A 25,900-nucleotide genomic window follows, 5' to 3' on the forward strand; every position below is an offset into this window, starting at 1 on the left:
GTCAGGTGAGATCAGGCAGTGACAGGGGATGCTTGGTGTCAGGTGAGATCAGGCAGTGGCAGGGGATGCTTGGTGTCAGATGAGATCAGGCAGTGACAGGGGATCCTTGGTGTCAGGTGAGATCAGGCAGTGACAGGGGATGCTTGGTTTCAGGTGAGATCAGACAGTGACGGGATGCTTGGTGTCAGGTGAGATCAGGCAGTGACAGGGGATCCTTGGTGTCAGGTGAGATCAGGCAGTGACAGGGGATCCTTGGTGTCAGGTGACATCAGGCAGTGACAGGGGATCCTTGGTGTCAGGTGAGATCAGGTAGTGACAGGGGATCCTTGGTGTCAGGTGAGATCAGGCAGTGACGGGATGCTTGGTGTCAGGTGAGATCAGGCAGTGACAGGGGATCCTTGGTGTCAGGTGAGATCAGGCAGTGACGGGGGATCCTTGGTGTCAGGTGAGATCAAGCAGTGGCAGGGGATGCTTGGTGTCAGGTGAGATCAGGCAGTGGCAGGGGATGCTTGTTTCAGGTGAGATCAGGCAGTGACAGGGGATCCTTGGTGTCAGGTGAGATCAGGCAGTGACAGGGGATGCTTGGTGTCAGGTGAGATCAGGCAGTGACGGGGGATGCTTGGTGTCAGGTGAGATCAGACAGTGACAGGGGATGCTTGGTTTCAGGTGAGATCAGGCAGTGACGGGATGCTTGGTGTCAGGTAAGATCAGGCAGTGACAGGGAATCCTTGGTGTCAGGTGAGATCAGGCAGTGACAGGGGATGCTTGGTGTCAGGTGAGATCAGGCAGTGACGGGATGCTTGGTGTCAGGTGAGATCAGGCAGTGACAGGGGATGCTTGGTGTCAGGTGAGATCAGGCAGTGACGGGGGATCCTTGGTGTCAGGTGAGATCAAGCAGTGACAGGGGATCCTTGGTGTCAGGTGAGATCAGGCAGTGACAGGGAATCCTTGGTGTCAGGTGAGATCAGGCAGTGACAGGGGATGCTTGGTGTCAGGTGAGATCAGGCAGTGACGGGGGATCCTTGGTGTCAGGTGAGATCAGGCAGTGACGGGGGATCCTTGGTGTCAGGTGAGATCAAGCAGTGACAGGGGATCCTTGGTGCCAGGTGAGATCAGGCAGTGACAGGGATCCTTCGTGTCAGGTGAGATCAGGCAGTGACAGGGAATCCTTGGTGTCAGGTGAGATCAGGCCGTGACAGGGGATGCTTGGTGTCAGGTGAGATCAGGCAGTGACGGGATGCTTGGTGTCAGGTGAGATCAGGCAGTGACAGGGGATGCTTGGTGTCAGGTGAGATCAGGCAGTGACGGGATGTTTGGTGTCAGGTGAGATCAGGCAGTGACAGGGGATGCTTGGTGTCAGGTGAGATCAGGCAGTGACAGGGGATCCTTGGTGTCAGGTGAGATCAGGCAGTGACAGGGGATCCTTGGTGTCAGGTGAGATCAGGCAGGGATGGGGGATGTTTGGTGTCAGGTGAGATCAGACAGTGACAGGGGATGCTTGGTGTCAGGTGAGATCAGGCAGTGACAGGGGATCCTTGGTGTCAGGTGAGATCAGGCAGTGACAGGGGATGCTTGGTGTCAGGTGAGATCAGACAGTGACAGGATCCTTGGTGTCAGGTGAGATCAGGCAGTGACAGGGGATCCTTGGTGTCAGGTGAGATCAGGCAGTGACAGGGGATGCTTGGTGTCAGGTGAGATCAGGCAGTGACAGGGGATGCTTGGTGTCAGGTGAGATCAGGCAGTGACGGGATGCTTGGTGTCAGGTGAGATCAGGCAGTGACGGGATGCTTGGTGTCAGGTGAGATCAGGCAGTGACGGGATGCTTGGTGTCAGGTGAGATCAGGCAGTGACAGGGGATGCTTGGTGTCAGGTGAGATCAGGCAGTGACGGGATGCTTGGTGTCAGGTGAGATCAGGCAGTGACAGGGGATCCTTGGTGTCAGGTGAGATCAGGCAGTGACGGGATGCTTGGTGTCAGGTGAGATCAGGCAGTGACAGGGGATGCTTGGTGTCAGGTGAGATCAGGCAGTGACAGGGGATGCTTGGTGTCAGGTGAGATCAGGCAGTGACAGGGGATGCTTGGTGTCAGGTGAGATCAGGCAGTGACAGGGGATGCTTGGTGTCAGGTGAGATCAGGCAGTGACGGGATGCTTGGTGTCAGGTGAGATCAGGCAGTGACAGGGGATGCTTGGTGTCAGGTGAGATCAGGCAGTGACGGGATGCTTGGTGTCAGGTGAGATCAGGCAGTGACAGGGGATCCTTGGTGTCAGGTGAGATCAGGCAGTGACGGGATGCTTGGTGTCAGGTGAGATCAGGCAGTGACAGGGGATGCTTGGTGTCAGGTGAGATCAGGCAGTGACAGGGGATGCTTGGTGTCAGGTGAGATCAGGCAGTGACAGGGGATGCTTGGTTTCAGGTGAGATCAGGCAGTGACGGGATGCTTGGTGTCAGGTGAGATCAGGCAGTGACAGGGGATGCTTGGTGTCAGGTGAGATCAGGCAGTGATGGGATGCTTGGTGTCAGGTGAGATCAGGCAGTGACAGGGGATGCTTGGTGTCAGGTGAGATCAGGCAGTGTGCTTATCCTACATTAAGCAATGTAAATGAAGTGGATGCTAATCACGTTAGATTGTCATAATTATCAGCTCTTTAAGGAACCCCCTAGTGAGCAGACGAGCCCCCGCTGTGACAAAATCGCTGAAGTTCCTCCTTAGATCCACCACACTGTATCCTGGGAACTTAACCCCAAGAGCACTGCTGGAGCACCCGGGACACGTCACATACCGTAACACAACTGCTACACACAATAACACAACTGCTACACATACTGTACAGTAACACAACTGCTGCACATTCCGTAACACAACTGCTGCACACAATAACACAACATACTGTACAGTAACACAACTGCTGCACATACCGTGACACAAGTGCCACACCTGAAATAACACAACTGCTGCACACAATAACACAACTGCTACACATACTGTACAGTAACACAACTGCTGCACACAATAACACAACATACTGTACAGTAACACAACTGCTGCACATACCATAACACAAGTGCCACACCTGAAATAACACAACTGCTGCACACAATAACACAACTGCTACACATACTGTACAGTACAGATATGTGTAGCGTGGCGCAACTCTTTCAAAAAATGCAAAAAATGACTATTTAATAAAATGCAGAATAATATACAGACTGGACTGGTGTATCACGGGATGCAGTGCACCTCTGGGTTACAGCTGGAAATAACCAGGTGGTATCTCACCATGTGTATGTACTGCATAGATGGGCAGAGAGAAGTCATGTGACTGGCTCATGCCCTACCCCGGGATGCCAGGGTCACACAGGTAAGCAGAACCCCTCCCTATGTACTTACACAGGAGAGTAAGAGGAGATGTGGAAGTGACAGTCTGGCCCCATTCTCTGATCATTCTCCATCATGGACCCTCTTGCTGACCTAATGCCAGGCCATGTGCCCATTAGTCACGTGTCAATGTGATACTTCCAGCCATGGCCACCAACTGCCACTGGAACATGCCATATACAGACAGACAGCACTGCAGTTACCCACCTGAAACCTCCGCATGTCCCGCGGGTTCCCGGCGTTCTTCAGGCAGTTCTGGTTGCATTTCAAGAAGAACTTTAAGAAAAACCTAGAAGACAAACATGGCCGGGTGAGGAGGACCACAATCTGCATGTACCAGTGTCCACCACCCAGCCACTGCCCACAATCTGCATGTACCAGTGTCCACCTCTCAGCCACTGCCCACAATCTGCATGTACCAGTGTCCAGCTCCCTGCCACTGCCCACAATCTGCATGTACCAGTGTCCACCACCCAGCCACTGCCCACAATCTGCATGTGCCAGTGTCCACCACTCAGCCACTGCCCACAATCTGCATGTACCAGTGTCCACCTCTCAGCCACTGCCCACAATCTGCATGTACCAGTGTCCACCACCCAGCCACTGCCCACAATCTGCATGTACCAGTGTCATCCACCCAGCCACTGCCCACAATCTGCATGTACCAGTGTCATCCACCCAGCCACTGCCCACAATCTGCATGTACCAGTGTCCACCACCCAGCCACTGCCCACAATCTGCATGTACCAGTGTCCACCACCCAGCCACTGCCCACAATCTGCATGTACCAGTGTCCACCACCCAGCCACTGCCCACAATCTGCATGTACCAGTGTCCACCACCCAGCCACTGCCCACAATCTGCATGTACCAGTGTCCACCACCCAGCCACTGTCCACAATCTGCATGTACCAGTGTCCACCACCCAGCCACTGCCCACAATCTGCATGTACCAGTGTCCAGCTCCCTGCCACTGCCCAGAATCTGCATGTACCAGTGTCCAGCTCCCTGCCACTGCCCACAATTTGCATGTACCAGTGTCCACCACCCAGCCACTGCCCACAATCTGCATGTACCAGTGTCCACCACCCAGCCACTGCCCACAATCTGCATGTACCAGTGTCCACCACCCAGCCACTGCCCACAATCTGCATGTACCAGTGTCCAGCTCCCTGCCACTGCCCACAATCTGCATGTACCAGTGTCCACCACCCAGCCACTGCCCACAATCTGCATGTACCAGTGTCCACCACCCCGCCACTGCCCACAATCTGCATGTGCCAGTGTCCACCACCCAGCCACTGCCCACAATCTGCATGTGCCAGTGTCCACCACCCAGCCACTGCCCACAATCTGCATGTACCAGTGTCCACCACCTAGCCACTGCCCACAATCTGCATGTACCAGTGTCCACCACCCAGCCACTGCCCACAATCTGCATGTATCAGTGTCCACCTCCCTGCCACTGCCCACAATCTGCATGTACCAGTGTCCACCTCCCTGCCACTGCCCACAATCTGCATGTACCAGTGTCCAACACCCAGCCACTGCCCACAATCTGCATGTACCAGTGTCCACCACCCAGCCACTGCCCACAATCTGCATGTACCAGTGTCCACCACCCAGCCACTGCCCGCAATCTGCATGTACCAGTGTCCACCACCCAGCCACTGCCCACAATCTGCATGTACCAGTGTCCAGCTCCCTGCCACTGCTCACAATCTGCATGTACCAGTGTCCACCACCCAGCCACGGCCCACAATCTGCATGTACCAGTGTCCAGCTCCCTGCCACTGCCCACAATCTGCATGTACCAGTGTCCACCACCCAGCCACTGCCCACAATCTGCATGTGCCAGTGTCCACCACCCAGCCACTGCCCACAATCTGCATGTACCAGTGTCCACCTCCCTGCCACTGCCCACAATCTGCATGTACCAGTGTCCACCTCCCTGCCACTGCCTACAATCTGCATGTACCAGTGTCCACCACCCAGCCACTGCCCACAATCTGCATGTACCAGTGTCCACCACCCAGCCACTGCCCACAATCTGCATGTACCAGTGTCCACCACCCAGCCACTGCCCACAATCTGCATGTACCAGTGTCCACCACCCAGCCACTGCACACAATCTGCATGTACCAGTGTCCACCACCCAGCCACTGCCCACAATCTGCATGTACCAGTGTCCACCACCCGCCACTGCCCACAATCTGCATGTACCAGTGTCCACCACCCCGCCACTGCCCACAATCTGCATGTACCAGTGTCCACCTCCCCGCCACTGCCCACAATCTGCATGTACCAGTGTCCACCTCCCCGCCACTGCCCACAATCTGCATGTACCAGTGTCCACCACCCTGCCACTGCCCACAATCTGCATGTACCAGTGTCCACCACCCAGCAAATGCCCACTATCTGCATGTAACAGTGTCCACCTCCTAGCCACTGCCCACAATCTGCATGTACCAGTGTCCACCACCCCGCCACTGCCCACAATCTGCATGAACCAGTGTCCACCACCCCGCCACTGCCCACAATCTGCATGTACCAGTGTCCACCACCCCGCCACTGCCCACAATCTGCATGTACCAGTGTCCACCTCCCCGCCACTGCCCACAATCTGCATGTACCAGTGTCCACCTCCCCGCCACTGCCCACAATCTGCATGTACCAGTGTCCTCCACCCTGCCACTGCCCACAATCTGCATGTACCAGTGTCCACCACCCAGCCACTGCCCACAATCTGCATGTACCAGTGTCCACCACCCAGCAAATGCCCACTATCTGCATGTACCAGTGTCCACCTCCTAGCCACTGCCCACAATCTGCATGTACCAGTGTCCTCCTCCCCGCCACTGCCCACAATCTGCATGTACCAGTGTTCACCACCCTGCCACTGCCCACAATCTGCATGTACCAGTGTCCACCACCCAGCCACTGCCCACAATCTGCATGTACCAGTGTCCAGCTCCCTGCCACTGCTCACAATCTGCATGTACCAGTGTCCACCACCCAGCCACGGCCCACAATCTGCATGTACCAGTGTCCAGCTCCCTGCCACTGCCCACAATCTGCATGTACCAGTGTCCACCACCCAGCCACTGCCCACAATCTGCATGTGCCAGTGTCCACCACCCAGCCACTGCCCACAATCTGCATGTACCAGTGTCCACCTCCCTGCCACTGCCCACAATCTGCATGTACCAGTGTCCACCTCCCTGCCACTGCCCACAATCTGCATGTACCAGTGTCCACCACCCAGCCACTGCCCACAATCTGCATGTACCAGTGTCCACCACCCAGCCACTGCCCACAATCTGCATGTACCAGTGTCCACCACCCAGCCACTGCCCACAATCTGCATGTACCAGTGTCCACCACCCAGCCACTGCCCACAATCTGCATGTACCAGTGTCCACCACCCAGCCACTGCCCACAATCTGCATGTACCAGTGTCCACCACCCGCCACTGCCCACAATCTGCATGTACCAGTGTCCACCACCCCGCCACTGCCCACAATCTGCATGTACCAGTGTCCACCTCCCCGCCACTGCCCACAATCTGCATGTACCAGTGTCCACCTCCCCGCCACTGCCCACAATCTGCATGTACCAGTGTCCACCACCCTGCCACTGCCCACAATCTGCATGTACCAGTGTCCACCACCCAGCCACTGCCCACAATCTGCATGTACCAGTGTCCACCACCCAGCAAATGCCCACTATCTGCATGTACCAGTGTCCACCTCCTAGCCACTGCCCACAATCTGCATGTACCAGTGTCCACCACCCCGCCACTGCCCACAATCTGCATGAACCAGTGTCCACCACCCCGCCACTGCCCACAATCTGCATGTACCAGTGTCCACCACCCCGCCACTGCCCACAATCTGCATGTACCAGTGTCCACCTCCCCGCCACTGCCCACAATCTGCATGTACCAGTGTCCACCTCCCCGCCACTGCCCACAATCTGCATGTACCAGTGTCCACCACCCTGCCACTGCCCACAATCTGCATGTACCAGTGTCCACCACCCAGCCACTGCCCACAATCTGCATGTACCAGTGTCCACCACCCAGCAAATGCCCACTATCTGCATTTACCAGTGTCCGCCTCCTAGCCACTGCCCACAATCTGCATGTACCAGTGTCCTCCTCCCCGCCACTGCCCACAATCTGCATGTACCAGTGTCCACCACCCTGCCACTGCCCACAATCTGCATGTACCAGTGTCCACCAATCTGCATGTACCAGCGTCCACCACCCCGGCACTGCCCACAATCTGCATGTACCAGTGTCCACCACCCAGCCACTGCCCACAATCTGCATGTACCAGTGTCCACCACCCAGCAAACGCCCACTATCTGCATGTACCAGTGTCCACCTCCTAGCCACTGCCCACAATCTGCATGTACCAGTGTCCACCACCCCGCCACTGCCCACAATCTGCATGTACCAGTGTCCACCAGCCCGCCACTGCCCACAATCTGCATGTACCAGTGTCCACCACCCAGCCACTGCCCACAATCTGCATGTACCAGTGTCCACCACCCCGCCACTGCACACAATCTGCATGTACCAGTGTCCACCACCCCGCCACTGCCCACAATCTGCATGTACCAGTGTGCACCACCCAGCCACTGCCCACAATCTGCATGTACCAGTGTCCTCCTCCCCGCCACTGCCCACAATCTGCATGTACCAGTGTCCACCACCCTGCCACTGCCTACAATCTGCATGTACCAGCGTCCACCAATCTGCATGTACCAGTGTCCACCACCCCGGCACTGCCCACAATCTGCATGTACCAGTGTCCACCACCCCGCCACTGCCCACAATCTGCATGTACCAGTGTCCACCACCCCGCCACTGCCCACAATCTGCATGTACCAGTGTCCACCACCTAGCCACTGCCCACAATCTGCATGTACCAGTGTCCACCACCCAGCCACTGCCCACAATCTGCATGTACCAGTGTCCACCACCCAGCCACTGCCCACAATCTGCATGTACCAGTGTCCAGCTCCCTGCCACTGCCCACTATATGCATGTACTGTGTGAGGCACCGTGTCAGTGTGATAGAGTACTGTGTACTGTGTGATATATTGTACTGTGTGAGGCACTGTGTCAGTGTGATAGAGCACTGTGTACTGTGTGAGGCACCGTGTACTGTGTGATATAGTGTACTGTGTGATATAGTGTACTGTGTGAGGCACGTGTCAGTGTGATATAGTGTACTGTGTGATATAGTGTACTGTGTGATGTACTGTGTGATATAGTGTACTGTGTGAGGCACCGTGTCAGTGTGATATAGTGTACTTTGTGATATAGTGTACTGTGTGAGGGAGCGTGTCAGTGTGATATAGTGTACTGTGTGAGGCACCGTGTCAGTGTGATAGAGCACTGTGTACTGTGTGAGGCACCGTGTCAGTGTGATAAAGCACTGTGTACTGTGTGATATAGTGCACTGTGTGATATAGTGTACTGTGAGAGGCACCGTGTTAGTGTGATATAGTGTACTGTGTGATATAGTGTACTGTGTGATATAGTGTACTGTGGGATATAGTGTACTGTGGGATATAGTGTACTGTGTGATATAGTGTACTGTGGGATATAGTGTACTGTGGGATATAGTGTACTGTGTGAGGCACCGTGTCAGTGTGATATAGTGTACTGTGTGATATAGTGTACTGTGTGATATAGTGTACTGTGTGAGGCACCGTGTCAGTGTGATATAGTGTACTGTGTGAGGCACCGTGTCAGTGTGATAGAGCACTGTGTACTGTGTGAGGCACCGTGTCAGTGTGATAAAGCACTGTGTACTGTGTGATATAGTGCACTGTGTGATATAGTGTACTGTGAGAGGCACCGTGTTAGTGTGATATAGTGTACTGTGTGATATAGTGTACTGTGTGATATAGTGTACTGTGGGATATAGTGTACTGTGGGATATAGTGTACTGTGTGATATAGTGTACTGTGGGATATAGTGTACTGTGTGAGGCACCGTGTCAGTGTGATATAGTGTACTGTGTGATATAGTGTACTGTGTGATATAGTGTACTGTGTGAGGCACCGTGTCAGTGTGATATAGTGTACTGTGGGATATAGTGTACTGTGTGAGGCACCGTGTCAGTGTAATATAGTGTACTGTGGGATATAGTGTACTGTGGGATATAGTGTACTGTGGGATATAGTGTACTGTGTGATATAGTGTACTGTGTGAGGCACCGTGTCAGTGTGATATAGTGTACTGTGGGATATAGTGTATTGTGTGATATAGTGTACTGTGTGAGGCACCGTGTCAGTGTGATATAGTGTACTGTGGGATATAGTGTATTGTGTGATATAGTGTACTGTGTGAGGCACCGTGTCAGTGTGATATAGTGTACTGTGTGATATAGTGTACTGTGGGATATAGTGTACTGTGGGATATAGTGTACTGTGGGATATAGTGTACTGTGTGAGGCACCGTGTCAGTGTGATATAGTGTACTGTGGGATATAGTGTATTGTGTGATATAGTGTACTGTGTGAGGCACCGTGTCAGTGTGAGATAGTGTACTGTGGGATATAGTGTACTGTGTGATGTACTGTGTGAGGCACCGTGTCAGTGTGATATAGTGTACTGTTTGATATAGTGTACTGTGTGATGTACTGTGTGAGGCACCGTGTCAGTGTGATATAGTGTACTGTGTGATGTACTGTGTGAGGCACCGTGTCAGTGCGATATAGTGTACTGTGTGATATAGTGTACTGTGTGAGGCACCGTGTCAGTGTGATATAGTGTACTGTGTGATATAGTGTACTGTGTGATGTACTGTGTGATATAGTGTACTGTGTGATATAGTGTACTGTGTGATTTACTGTGTGATATAGTGTACTGTGTGAGGCACCGTGCCAGTGTGATATAGTGTACTGTGTGAGGCACCGTGTCATCCGGTGTAGGTTAGGACAATTTATCTTTGTACTTCCAAATGAACCCTTCAGACCACTATTGTGCATCAGGAGAGTAATGGTGTGTACACACTTGTACAATTTAGACTACCGGTATATAGGGCAGATCTGCACTATATAGTCTATGCAGCCAAGACTTTCTGGCTATAGTGTACTGTGTGAGGCACCGTGTCAGTGTGATATAGTGTACTGTGTGATATAGTGTACTGTGTGAGGGAGCGTGTCAGTGTGATAGAGCACTGTGTACTGTGTGAGGCACCGTGTCAGTGTGATAAAGCACTGTGTACTGTGTGATATAGTGTACTGTGTGATATAGTGTACTGTGAGAGGCACCGTGTTAGTGTGATATAGTGTACTGTGTGAAATAGTGTACTGTGTGATATAGTGTACTGTGGGATATAGTGTACTGTGGGATATAGTGTACTGTGGGATATAGTGTACTGTGTGATATAGTGTACTGTGGGATATAGTGTACTGTTTGATATAGTGTACTGTGTGAGGCACCGTGTCAGTGTGATATAGTGTTCTGTGGGATATAGTGTACTGTGTGATATAGTGTACTGTGTGATATAGTGTACTTTGTGATATAGTGTACTGTGTGAGGCACCGTGTCAGTGTGATATAGTGTACTGTAGGATATAGTGTACTGTGGGATATAGTGTACTGTGTGATATAGTGTACTGTGTGAGGCACCGTGTCAGTGTGATATAGTGTACTGTGTGAGGCACCGTGTCAGTGTGATATAGTGTACTGTGGGATATAGTGTATTGTGTGATATAGTGTACTGTGTGAGGCACCGTGTCAGTGTGATATAGTGTACTGTGTGATATAGTGTACTGTGGGATATAGTGTACTGTGGGATATAGTGTATTGTGTGATATAGTGTACTGTGTGAGGCACCGTGTCAGTGTGATATAGTGTACTGTGGGATATAGTGTATTGTGTGAGGCACCGTGTCAGTGTGATATAATAATAATAATAATGATATTTATATAGCACCTTTCTCCCAATAGGACTCAAAGTGCTTCACACATTGTCTTTACAGCTCGAAATACAAAACGAGCTTAACAGTAGATGTCAGTGAAATGCTTGAGTAAATAAGTATGTCTTTAGTCTATTTTTAAAGGATTCTATAGTGGGCGCTTCTCGCACTGTGCGAGGAAGATATAGTGTACTGTGGGATATAGTGTATTGTGTGATATAGTGTACTGTGTGAGGCACCGTGTCAGTGTAATATAGTGTACTGTGGGATATAGTGTACTGTGTGAGGCACCGTGTCAGTGTGATATAGTGTACTGTGTGAGGCACCGTGTCAGTATGATATAGTGTACTGTGGGATATAGTGTATTGTGTGATATAGTGTACTGTGTGAGGCACCGTGTCAGTATGATATAGTGTACTGTGGGATATAGTGTATTGTGTGATATAGTGTACTGTGTGAGGCACCGTGTCAGTGTGATATAGTGTACTGTGTGATATAGTGTACTGTGGGATATAGTGTACTGTGGGATATAGTGTACTGTGTGATACAGTGTACTGTGTGAGGCACCGTGTCAGTGTGATATAGTGTACTGTGGGATATAGTGTATTGTGTGAGGCACCGTGTCAGTGTGATATAGTGTACTGTGTGATATAGTGTACTGTGTGATATAGTGTACTGTGTGAGGCACCGTGTCAGTGTGAGATAGTGTACTGTGGGATATAGTGTACTGTGTGAGGCACCGTGTCAGTGTGATATAGTGTACTGTGTGATATAGTGTACTGTGTGAGGCACCGTGTCAGTGTAATATAGTGTACTGTGGGATATAGTGTACTGTGGGGATATAGTGTACTGTGTGATATAGTGTACTGTGTGAGGCACCGTGTCAGTGTGATATAGTGTACTGTGGGATATAGTGTATTGTGTGATATAGTGTACTGTGTGAGGCACCGTGTCAGTGTGATATAGTGTACTGTGTGATATAGTGTACTGTGGGATATAGTGTACTGTGGGATATAGTGTATTGTGTGATATAGTGTACTGTGTGAGGCACCGTGTCAGTGTGATATAGTGTACTGTGGGATATAGTGTATTGTGTGATATAGTGTACTGTGTGAGGCACCGTGTCAGTGTGATATAATAATAATAATAATAATAATAATAATAATAATAATAATAATAATAATAATGATATTTATATAGCACTTTTCTCCCAATAGGACTCAAAGTGCTTCACACATTGTCTTTACAGCTCGAAATACAAAACAAGCTTAACAGTAGATGTCAGTGAAATGCTTGAGAAAATAAGTATGTCTTTAGTCTATTTTTAAAGGATTCTATAGTGGGCGCTTCTCGCACTGTGCGAGGAAGATATAGTGTACTGTGGGATATAGTGTACTGTGGGATATAGTGTACTGTGTGAGGCACCGTGTCAGTGTGATATAGTGTACTGTGGGATATAGTGTATTGTGTGATATAGTGTACTGTGTGAGGCACCGTGTCAGTGTGATATAGTGTACTGTGTGATATAGTGTACTGTGGGATATAGTGTACTGTGTGATACAGTGTACTGTGTGAGGCACCGTGTCAGTGTGATATAGTGTACTGTGGGATATAGTGTATTGTGTGAGGCACCGTGTCAGTGTGATATAGTGTACTGTGTGATATAGTGTACTGTGTGAGGCACCGTGTCAGTGTGAGATAGTGTACTGTGTGATATAGTGTACTGTGTGAGGCACCGTGTCAGTGTGATATAGTGTACTGTGTGATATAGTGTACTGTGTGAGGCACCGTGTCAGTGTAATATAGTGTACTGTGGGATATAGTGTACTGTGGGATATAGTGTACTGTGTGATATAGTGTACTGTGTGAGGCACCGTGTCAGTGTGATATAGTGTACTGTGGGATATAGTGTATTGTGTGATATAGTGTACTGTGTGAGGCACCGTGTCAGTGTGATATAGTGTACTGTGTGATATAGTGTACTGTGGGATATAGTGTATTGTGTGATATAGTGTACTGTGTGAGGCACCGTGTCAGTGTGATATAGTGTACTGTGGGATATAGTGTATTGTGTGATATAGTGTACTGTGTGAGGCACCGTGTCAGTGTGATATAATAATAATAATAATAATAATAATAATAATAATAATAATAATGATATTTATATAGCACTTTTCTCCCAATAGGACTCAAAGTGCTTCACACATTGTCTTTACAGCTCGAAATACAAAACAAGCTTAACAGTAGATGTCAGTGAAATGATTGAGAAAATAAGTATGTCTTTAGTCTATTTTTAAAGGATTCTATAGTGGGCGCTTCTCGCACTGTGCGAGGAAGATATAGTGTACTGTGGGATATAGTGTACTGTGTGAGGCACCGTGTCAGTGTGATATAGTGTACTGTGGGATATAGTGTATTGTGTGATATAGTGTACTGTGTGAGGCACCGTGTCAGTGTGATATAGTGTACTGTGTGATATAGTGTACTGTGTGAGGCACCGTGTCAGTGTGATATAGTGTACTGTGGGATATAGTGTATTGTGTGATATAGTGTACTGTGTGAGGCACCGTGTCAGTGTGATATAGTGTACTGTGGGATATAGTGTATTGTGTGAGGCACCGTGTCAGTGTGATATAGTGTACTGTGTGATATAGTGTACTGTGTGAGATAGTGTACTGTGTGAGGCACCGTGTCAGTGTGAGATAGTGTACTGTGTGATATAGTGTACTGTGTGATATAGTGTACTGTGTGAGGCACCGTGTCAGTGTGAGATAGTGTACTGTGGGATATAGTGTACTGTGTGAGGCACCGTGTCAGTGTGATATAGTGTACTGTGTGATGTACTGTGTGAGGCACCGCGTCAGTGTGATATAGTGTACTGTGTGAGGCACCGTGTCAGTGTGATATAGTGTACTGTGTGATATAGTGTACTGTGTGAGGCACCGTGTCAGTGTGATATAGTGTACTGTGTGATATAGTGTACTTTGTGATGTACTGTGTGATATAGTGTACTGTGTGATATAGTGTACTGTGTGATTTACTGTGTGATATATTGTACTGTGTGTGGCACTGTGCCAGTGTGATATAGTGTACTGTGTGAGGCACCGTGTCAGTGTGATATAGTGTACTGTGTGATATAGTGTACTGTGGGATATAGTGTACTGTGGGATATAGTGTACTGTGGGATATAGTGTACTGTGGGATATAGTGTACTGTGGGATATAGTGTACTGTGGGATATAGTGTACTGTGTGAGGCACCGTGTCAGTGTGATATAGTGTACTGTGGGATATAGTGTACTGTGGGATATAGTGTACTGTGGGATATAGTGTACTGTGTGAGGCACCGTGTCATCCGGTGTAGGTTAGGACAATTTATCTTTGTACTTCCAAATGAACCCTTCAGACCACTTTTGTGCATCAGGAGAGTAATGGTGTGTACACACTTGTACAATTTAGACTACCGGTATATAGGGCAGATCTGCACTATATAGTCTATGCAGCCAAGACTTTCTGGCTGTGATACGGGAGCGCGCATCGGGATCGCAAGGGTTAAAACCCATACAATCTGCATGATATCCAGATGAGATTCTGACTATATAGTCAGATTGTACAAGTGTGTACACACCATAAGACGCCATAAATAGGCCACAGAGACGGCAGACTGTAGAGATACAGTATCTGTCATGGAGGTCGGACTAGATCATGTCTCCATTACAGATGATGTCACTGGCGCGGCCCCTGTGTCCAGCAGCCTGAGCGCTCCGCTTTCCTGGAAATGGCTGCAGCACTTACCGCCCGTCACATAATAACATGAATAATTAACGGTCTCTTTCCCATGTACTAAGCACATTTCTCTGTTCCTCTCACCTGTCAGCTACATCAATGATGCGTCCATTACTTTATGTGTGTCTGGGGCATTGCGTCAGCACCAGAGAGCGTACGCTTAGTGCCCAGAGACGGATGGGCGGCAGCGATCTGGGCAAACCGCATTGGCATAGTATTTATTTATGAGGCAACGTGGTGTTCTTCTGTACCTCCGTCCCGGAATAGGAGAACATGGGTCGACATGCCAGCAGTCGACACAGAAATAGGTTGACGTGTTTTTATTTACAATTTTTCTAACTTTTCATGGTTTACCATCTGTGTGCACTTTGCTAGCCGCGTGAGGGTACACACTCCTCTAACTGGGGGTTAATGTGCTCAGGTGTCGACACGGACAAAAAAACTCATGCCTTTTTATCTTTTGGTGTCGACTTAGACATTGTCCACACTCCCAGTCCAGAGAGGACATCATTCTACCATTAGACTGGTCATCAGGCCTCCGAACGAGACACGACGGCCTCTTCCAGGCCAGAGGACAAGGGCCGGTTCATTCATCATTGGAAGGAGACGTAGGTCTATCCCTGGGTCTGGGAAGTATTAGAAGCAGGAGCTGTGAGGAACAGAGCAGCGCTGTGAGATATCGGGAGATGACACAGGAAGGAGACGTAGGTCTATCCCTGGGTCTGGGAAGTATTAGAAGCAGGAGCTGTAAGGAACAGAGCAGCGCTGTGAGATATCGGGAGATGACACAGGAAGGAGACGTAGGTCTATCTCTTGGTCTGGGAAGTATTAGAAGCAGGAGCTGTGAGGAACAGAGCAGCGCTGTGAGATATCGGGAGATGACACAGGAAGGAGACGTAGATCTACCTCGGGGTCTGGGAAGTATTAGAAGCAGAAGCTGTGGGGAACAGAGCAGCGCTGTGAGATATCGGGAGATGACACAGGAAGGAGACGTAGGTCTATCTCCGGTCTGGGAAGTATTAGAAGCAGGAGCTGTGAGGAACAGAGCAGAGCTGTGAGATATCGGGAGATGACACAGGAAGGAGACGTAGGTCTATCTCCGGTCTGGGAAGTATTAGAAGCAGGAGCTGTGAGGAACAGAGCAGCGCTGTGAGATATCGGGAGATGACACAGGAAGGAGACGTAGGTCTATCCCTGGGTCTGGGAAGTATTAGAAGCAGGAGCTGTGAGGAACAGAGCAGCGCTGTGAGATATCGGGAGATGACACAGGAAGGAGACGTAGGTCTATCCCTGGGTCTGGGAAGTATTAGAAGCAGGAGCTGTGAGGAACAGAGCAGCGCTGTGAGATATCGGGAGATGACACAGGAAGGAGACGTAGGTCTATCTCCGGTCTGGGAAGTATTAGAAGCAGGAGCTGTGAGGAACAGAGCAGCGCTGTGAGATATCGGGAGATGACACAGGAAGGAGACGTAGGTCTATCTCCGGTCTGGGAAGTATTAGAAGCAGGAGCTGTGAGGAACAGAGCAGCGCTGTGAGATATCAGGAGATGACACAGGAAGGAGACGTAGGTCTATCTCTGGGTCTGGGAAGTATTAGAAGCAGGAGCTGTGAGGAACAGAGCAGCGCTGTGAGATATCGGGAGATGACACAGGAAGGAGACGTAGGTCTATCTCTGGGTCTGGGAAGTATTAGAAGCAGGAGCTGTGAGGAACAGAGCAGCGCTGTGAGAGATCGGGAGATGACACAGGAAGGAGAAGTAGGTCTATCCCTGGGTCTGGGAAGTATTAGAAGCAGGAGCTGTGAGGAACAGAGCAGCGCTGTGAGCAGGGGCGAATTTAGGGGTCAGGCCGCCCCTAGGCACAACATTTTTGGCCGCCCCCCCCCCCCCCCCCCTATTTTAATGTAATCATTATTAAGGTAAAAGTCCTAACTAGTATTTCACAGATTTTATCAATAATTCTAAAAGTTATATTTTATTTTTCATTAAATGACTCTTAAAGCACATTATTGCTTCTTTTTCTTTTTGTGTATATATATATGTTTATGCCAGAGGACCCGGAGGGAGGGAGGCCGGCAGTTGGAGGATCTTTATTAGAGGTGTCTCAGTCAGTCAGTCTCTTTCACAGTCTCACACTGTGACTGACTGACTGAGTGCAGGGAACTGTGCGCCGCTCAGCTCAGCTGCTGTACCCGCCCATTGGCTACACAGCAGCCAATAGGCTGTGTGTATAGGGTAGCCAATGGGCGCAGGCGGCAGTGAGCCTGAGACAAATGCCGGACGCGCAGGAGGACCATCTGACCCTGCAGATTACCGGTGATGTAATGTGCATGGCAGTGCGGGTGGGCAGCGGTGGTTGATGAGTGGCGCTCCCACCGACATATGATAAATCATGGCTGGGGCGACGTTGCTTGTCACTTGCCGCTGCCTACCCAATCTGCCATGCTTCTATTTAAAAGAATGTCAGCCTGCCTGCTGCCCTTAATTGGTGCCGCCCTGAGGCCCGTGCCTCACGGGCCTAGGCACAAATCCGGCACTGGCTGTGAGATATCGGGAGATGACACAGGAAGGAGACGTAGGTCTATCTCCGGTCTGGGAAGTATTAGACGCAGGAGCTGTGAGGAACAGAGCAGCGCTGTGAGATATCGGGAGATGACACAGGAAGGAGATGTAGGTCTATCTCTGGGTCTGGGAAGTATTAGAAGCAGGAGCTGTGAGGAACAGAGCAGCGATGTGAGATATCGGGAGATAATACAGGAAGGAGACGTAGGTCTATCTCTGGGTCTGGGAAGTATTAGAAGCAGAAGCTGTGAGGAACAGAGCAGCGCTGTGAGATATCAGGAGATGACACAGTAAGGAGAAGTAGGTCTATCTCTGGGTGTGGGAAGTATTAGACGCAGGAGCTGTGAGGAACAGAGCAGCGCTGTGAGATATCGGGAGATGACACAGGAAGGAGACGTAGGTCTATCTCTGGGTCTGGGAAGTATTAGAAGCAGGAGCTGTGAGGAACAGAGCAGCGCTGTGAGATATCGGGAGATGACACAGGAAGGAGAATTAGGTTTATCTCTGGGTCTGGGAAGTATTAGAAGCAGGAGCTGTGAGCAACAGGGCAGCGCTGTGAGATATCGGGAGATGACACAGGAAGGAGACGTAGGTCTATCTCTGGTCTGGGAAGTATTAGAAGCAGGAGCTGTGAGGAACAGAGCAGCGCTGTGAGATATCGGTGGTGACACAGGAAGGAGACGTAGGTCTACCTCGGGGTCTGGGAAGTATTAGAAGCAGGAGCTGTGAGGAACAGAGCAGCTCTGTGAGATATCGGGAGATGACACAGGAAGGAGACGTAGGTCTACCTCGGGGTCTGGGAAGTATTAGAAGCAGGAGCTGTGAGGAACAGAGCAGTGCTGTGAGATATCGGGAGATGACACAGTAAGGAGACGTAGGTCTATCTCTGGTCTGGGAAGTATTAGAAGCAGGAGCTGTGAGGAACAGAGCAGCGCTGTGAGATATCGGGAAATGACACAGGAAGGAGCCGTAGGTCTATCCCTGGGTCTGGGAAGTATTAGAAGCAGAAGCTGTGAGGAACAGAGCAGCGCTGTGAGATATCGGGAGATGACACAGGAAGGAGACGTAGGTCTATTTCTGGTCTGGGAAGTATTAGAAGCAGGAGCTGTGAGGAACAGAGCAGCGCTGTGAGATATCGGGGGATGACACAGGAAGGAGACGTAGGTCTATCTCTGGTCTGGGAAGTATTAGAAGCAGGAGCTGTGAGGAACAGAGCAGCGCTGTGAGATATCAGGAGATGACACAGGAAGGAGACGTAGGTCTATCTCTGGTCTGGGAAGTATTAGACGCAGGAGCTGTGAGGAACAGAGCAGCGCTGTGAGATATCGGGGGATGACACAGGAAGGAGACGTAGGTCTATCCCTGGGTCTGGGAAGTATTAGAAGCAGGAGCTGTGAGGAACAGAGCAGCGCTGTGAGATATCGGGAGATGACACAGGAAGGAGACGTAGGTCTATTTCTGGTCTGGGAAGTATTAGAAGCAGGAGCTGTGAGGAACAGAGCAGTGCTGTGAGATATCGGGAGATGACACAGGAAGGAGACGTAGGTCTATCTCTGGTCTGGGAAGTATTAGAAGCAGGAGCTGTGAGGAACAGAGCAGCGCTGTGAGATATCAGGAGATGACACAGGAAGGAGACGTAGGTCTATCTCTGGTCTGGGAAGTATTAGAAGCAGGAGCTGTGAGGAACAGAGCAGCACTGGTGAGATATCGGGAAATGACACAGGAAAGAGGAGAGAAAATCACTGAGCGGCAGCCAGACAGGGACCAGAGGCAGACAGATCCATTCCCAGAGGCCTCCAGGAGTCATGAAATATGTATAGCGCTGGGACTGCACAGCCTGTATTGGGCACCGCTCTGTGAATTATACATGGGCTGCTGCGTCGCCTGAAGGATACACACATTGGCATGTCGGCACACTGACATATGGCTACACATAAAACATGCTACGGAGACGTACACATATTTATACATTCTATCCGAGCTGCGTGCCAATGTTTATACACAAACAGTGCAACCTATATTCCCACCTGCGCGCCCATATGGGCAACAGCGCTGCCAGCTGGGAACACGTCACACTGGGGCGTTATATCACTGGTCAGGAGAAAAGCGCACAGACTGTGCCAGCCGCCCGCACACACAATGCCAGGTATCAGGCCAGACCTGAGGGGAAGCGTGACACGGTGCTGAGTGACTTACCTGTGCTGCCGGTGTACACGTGACACGTGAGGATCTGATCACTACAGGTGTACACGTGACACGTGAGGATCTGATCACTACTGGTGTACACGTGAGGATCTTATCGTTACAGGTGTACACGTGACACGTGAGGATCTTATCACTACAGGTGTACATGTGACATATGAGGATCTGACCACTACAGGTGTACATGTGACACGTGAGGATCTGATCACTACAGGTGTACACGTGACATATGAGGATCTGATCACTACAGGTGTACACGTGACATGTCAGGATCTTATCACTACGGGTTTACACGTGACATGTGAAGATCTGATCACTACAGGTGCACACGTGACATGTGAGGATCTGATCACTACAGGTGTACACGTGACATGTCAGGGTGTTATCACTACAGGTTTACACGTGACGTGAGGATCTTATCACTACAGGTGTACATGTGACACGTGAGGATCTGATCACTACAGGTGTACACGTGAGGATCTTATCGTTACAGGTGTACACGTGACACGTGAGGATCTTATCACTACAGGTGTACACGTGACATATAAGGATCTGATCACTACAGGTGTACACGTGACATGTCAGGATCTTATCACTACGGGTTTACACGTGACATGTGAAGATCTGATCACTACAGGTGCACACGTGACATGTGAGGATCTGATCACTACAGGTGTACACGTGACATGTCAGGGTGTTATCACTACAGGTTTACACGTGACGTGAGGATCTTATCACTACAGGTGTACATGTGACATGTGAGGATCTAATCACTACAGGTGTACACGTGACATGTCTGGGTGTTATCACTACAGGTGTGTACGTGACATGTCAGGATCTTATGACACAGGTGTACACGTGACATGTCAGGGTCTTATCACACAGGTGTACACGTGACATGTCAGGGTGTTATCACTACAGGTGTACATGTGACATGTGATGATCTGATCACTACAGGTGTACATGTGACATGTGTGGATCTGATCACTACAGGTGTACACGTGGCATGTCAGGGTGTTATCACTACAGGTTTACACGTGACGTGAGGATCTTATCACTACAGGTGAACACGTGACATGTGAGGATATGATCACTACAGGTGTACACATGACATGTGAGGATCTGATCACTACAGGTGCACACGTGAAAAGTGAGGATCTGATCACTACAGGTGCACACGTGACATGTGAGGATCTGATCACTACAGGTGTACACGTGACATGTCTGGGTGTTATCACTACAGGCGTGCACGTGACATGTCAGGATCTTACCACACAGGTGTACACGTGACATGTCAGGGTCATATCACTACAGGTGTACATGTGACATGTGAGGATCTGATCACTACAGGTGCACACGTGACATGTGAGGATCTGATTACTACAGGTGTACAAGTGACATGTCAGGGTGTTATCACTACAGGTGTACACGTGACATGTGAGGACTGATCACTACAGGTGTACACGTGACATGTCAGGGTGTTATTACTACAGGTGTACACCTTACATGTGAGGATCTGATCACTACAGGTGTACACGTGACATGTGAGGATCTGATCACTACAGGTGCACACGTGACATATGGGGATCTGATCACTACAGGTGCACACGTGACATGTGAGGATCTGATCACTACAGGTATACATGTGACATGTCAGGGTGTTATCACTACAGGCGTACACGTGACATGTGTGGATCTGATCACTACAGGTGTACATGTGACATGTCATGGTGTTATCACTACAGAGGTGTACACGTAACATGTCAGAGTCTTATCAATTCAGGTGTACATGTGACATGTCAGGATCTGATCACTACAGGTGTACATGTGACATGTCAGGATCTGATCACTACAGGTGTACATGTGACATGTCAGGATCTTATCACTACAGGTGTACACATGACATGTCAGGGTGTTATCACTACAGGTTTACACGTGACGTGAGGATCTTATCACTACAGGTGTACACGTGACATTTGAGGATCTGATCACTACAGGTGTACACGTGAAAAGTGAGGATCTGATCACTACAGGTGTACACGTGACATGTGAGGATCTGATCACTACAGGTGTACACGTGAAAAGTGAGGATCTGATCACTACAGGTGCACACGTGACATGTGAGGATCTGATCACTACAGGTGTACACGTGACATGTCATGGTGTTATCACTACAGAGGTGTACACGTAACATGTCAGAGTCTTATCAATTCAGGTGTACACGTGACATGTGAGGATCTGATCACTACAGGTGTACACGTGACATTTGAGGATCTGATCACTACAGGTGTACATGTGACATGTCAGGATCTGATCACTACGGGTGTACACGTGACATGTCAGGGAGTTATCACTACAGGTGTACACGTGACATGTGAGGATCTGATCACTACAGGTGTACAAGTGACATGTCTGGGTGTTATCACTACAGGTATACATGTGACATGTGAGGATCTGATCACTACAGGTGTACACGTGACATGTGAGGATCTGATCACTACAGGTGTACACATGACGTGAGGATCTGATCACTACGGGTGTACACATGACATCTCAGAGTGTGATCACTACAGGTGTACACGTGACATGTCAGGGTTTTATCACTACAGGTGTACATGTGACGTCAGGGTTTTATCACTACAGGTGTACATGTGACATGTCAGGGTTTTATCACTACAGGTATACACGTGACATGTCAGGATCTTATCACTACAGGTGTACACGTGACATGTCAGGATCTGATCACTACAGGTGTACACGTGACATGTGAGGAACTGATCACTACAGGTGTACATGTGACATGTGAGGAACTGATCACTACAGGTGTACACGTGACATGTGAGGATCTGATCACTACAGGTGTACACGTGACATGTCAGGGTGTGATCACTACAGGTGTACACGTGACATGTCAGGGTGTGATCACTACAGGTTTACACGTGACATGTCAGGGTGTGATCACTACAAGTTTACACGTGACATGTGAGGATCTTATCACTACAGGTTTACATGTGACATGTGAGGATCTGATCACTACAGGTGTACACGTGACATGTCAGGGTGTGATCACTACAGGTTTACACGTGACATGTCAGGGTGTGATCACTACAGGTGTACACGTGACATGTCAGGGTGTGATCACTACAGGTGTACACGTGACATGTCAGGGTGTGATCACTACAGGTTTACACGTGACATGTCAGGGTGTGATCACTACAAGTTTACACGTGACATGTGAGGATCTTATCACTACAGGTTTACATGTGACATGTGAGGATCTGATCACTACAGGTGTACACGTGACATGTCAGGGTGTGATCACTACAGGTGTACACGTGACATGTCAGGGTGTGATCACTACAGGTGTACACGTGACATGTCAGGGTGTGATCACTACAGGTTTACACGTGACATGTCAGGGTGTGATCACTACAGGTGTACACGTGACATGTCAGGGTGTGATCACTACAGGTTTACACGTGACATGTCAGGGTGTGATCACTACAGGTGTACACGTGACATGTGAGGATCTTATCACTACAGGTGCACACGTGACATGTCAGGATCTGATCACTACAGGTGTTCATGTGACATGTCAGGATCTTATCACTACAGGTTTACACGTGACATGTGAGGAACTGATCACTACAGGTGTACACGTGACATGTCAGGGTCTGATCACTACAGGTGTACACGTGACATGTCAGCGTGTGATCACTACAGGTGTACACGTGACATCTCAGGGTCTGATCACTACAGGTGTACATGTGACATGTAAGGATCTGATCACTACAGGTGTACACGTGACATGTCAGGGTGTGATCACTACAGGTGTACATGTGACATGTCAGGGTGTGATCACTACAGGTGTACACGTGACATGTCAGGGTGTGATCACTACAGGTGTACATGTGACATGTCAGGGTGTGATCACTACAGGTGTACACGTGACATGTCAGGGTGTGATCACTACAGGTGTACACGTGACATGTCAGGGTGGATCACAAAGCGGGTATAAGTTAATGTATATAAAACGTGGGTACATGAACTACACATTTCGCCCATGCAGAAAGCAGAAGACTCATCCAGTCGGCACCAGTCACACGTGTCGGCTTCCGGTTAGGTCTAAATTGTAGTGGGCTAAGGGACCTCCTGACGTCACAGGGGAGGAGAGGAGGTGGAGAGAGGAGGAGCAAGGTTGGAAGAAGGGTCCCAAATGGACCCCCGCTGGCTCACTTCGCTCTCTACCTGGTTACTAAAGGCAACCAGTGGTGGCGTGGACAGTGAAGGAGCAAGCCCCCCGGCCAGAGGAGGTCAGCGTGGTCAGTCAGAGGTGAAGGTGAAGCGACTGTGACTGCTGCTGGATTTCTGAAGCTCCTTGTTAAAAGTAATTTGGAATGGCTGCTGGACCACTGACAATATTTAACCTGCCGCAGATGGAGGAGGAGGAGTCGGGGGCATTTTTTCAAGAGCACCACTTGCTGCCACAGGCTCAAACCTGCCTCAATGGCCACCCAATGCGTTTCAGCATAAAGGAGTGAATGTGGCGCTGCAGAAAGAAGGTCGGTCTCCGTGCGGCACATTCCCATCACCTTTCTGACCCTTCTGCGTTTTTATTTTTTCGTGGGCAGAGGAGCCTACAAGCGTTTCATTTTGTGAGCGACACCTGAAGTTATCAAACAAAACCACCATTTTGTATAAGGATTCGGTGCGTGAGAGGCCGGCACCCTGGATTTGATGTCCCAGCCCCAACTCCGGATTGGCGGACCCGGAAACCTTGTAGAGGTGGACGAAAGTCTATTTGTCCAGCGCAAGAATCATGTTGGACGCGTCCTACCTCAGCAGTGGCTCTTTGGTGGCGTATCCTGTGAGACAGGTAAATGTTTCATAACACCAGTGGCCAGCCGTGACGCCAGCACCCTTATGTCCGCCATCCAGACACATATTGAACCGGGTACCACCATATACTCCGACTGTTGGCGCGCGTACAACACACAACACCTTCAGCAGGCGGGGTACAATCATGTGCGCGTCAACCACTGCTACAATTTCATGGACCCAGACACTGGGGTTCATACCCTAAATATTGAAAGGCTCTGGGGTCATGCAAGTGGGGGAACAGGAGACACAGGGGCACTGCGCGCCAATACCTTAACTCCAACCGGCAGGAGTACAGTATATATAGCGCAAAACCCTTGGTGCAGAGAACGCTTTCCTGCGCATTTTACACGCACTAACTCTGGTCCCAATGGCCGACAAACCAGCCGACACAAATGTTGACGCAGCTGCATCAACATCAGCTGCATCTGAAGGGAATGCAGAAAGAGAAGAATGACTGTTTTTAGAGTTTCTTGGACTTATTTGCTATTTTTGAACATTGTTCATTGCTTTTCTTCTTTATTGTTCACTAAAAAAAAAGTTAACACATGTCGTCATTACTGTGTCAGATGTATGACATGGCAGGTGTGAATGTTTTCTTTAAACCCCCACTATACTCGCCAACCCGAAGCATGGCAAGTGGGCGCATTACGCGTCCTTCCAACCTGTTCATACCCCCACTATCCACGTTGCCGTGGAGTTTACTTTATAAAGTGTGGCGAGCGCAGCGAGACACCATGCCCGAAGCGTGGCAAATGCAAACGAGCCTGAAGCATGGCGAGCGGACGTGGAATACATGTGAAGTAATCCGTGTGTGCTCGTCACGCTTCGGGCTCATTATCCGCATCCCCACATGGGGCTCACTGCACTCGCCACGCTTCGGGCTCATTTTCTGCATCCCCACATGGGGATCACTGCACTCGCCACGCTTCGGGTTCGTTATACAATTAACTCCACACCGACGTGGATTGTGGGGGTATGAACAGGTTGGGAGGTCGCTTCGGGCTGACGTGGATAGTGGTGGTTTGAAATGAAGCCATTTGCCAGAATTTGACATGGAGCACTGGCACTGGAACGTCCTTTTTTGTGCACATAACGCACGTGCGCCACACCCCCTAACCCTATCCGGTCTGAGACGCTCGTGCGTATAAGACGCTC

General features: G+C 49.8%; 1 protein-coding gene across 4 annotated transcripts in view; it reads right to left on the reverse strand.

The window, feature by feature from the left end:
- Positions 1-25,900, reverse strand: part of LOC146058941 (transcription factor COE3-like) — a 169,324-nt gene that overhangs the window by 60,739 nt on the left and 82,685 nt on the right. For all 4 annotated transcript variants that reach the window (XM_083171306.1, XM_083171236.1, XM_083171191.1 and 1 more), the window contains exon 7: positions 3,586-3,667. In XM_083171306.1, coding sequence (XP_083027432.1) covers positions 3,586-3,667 — 82 coding nt within the window. The remainder of the gene's footprint in view (positions 1-3,585; positions 3,668-25,900) is intronic.

Source organism: Crinia signifera, chromosome 1 (assembly GCF_055691185.1).
Source record: "Crinia signifera chromosome 1, ASM5569118v1, whole genome shotgun sequence".
Classification (NCBI taxonomy): Eukaryota; Metazoa; Chordata; class Amphibia; order Anura; family Myobatrachidae; genus Crinia; species Crinia signifera.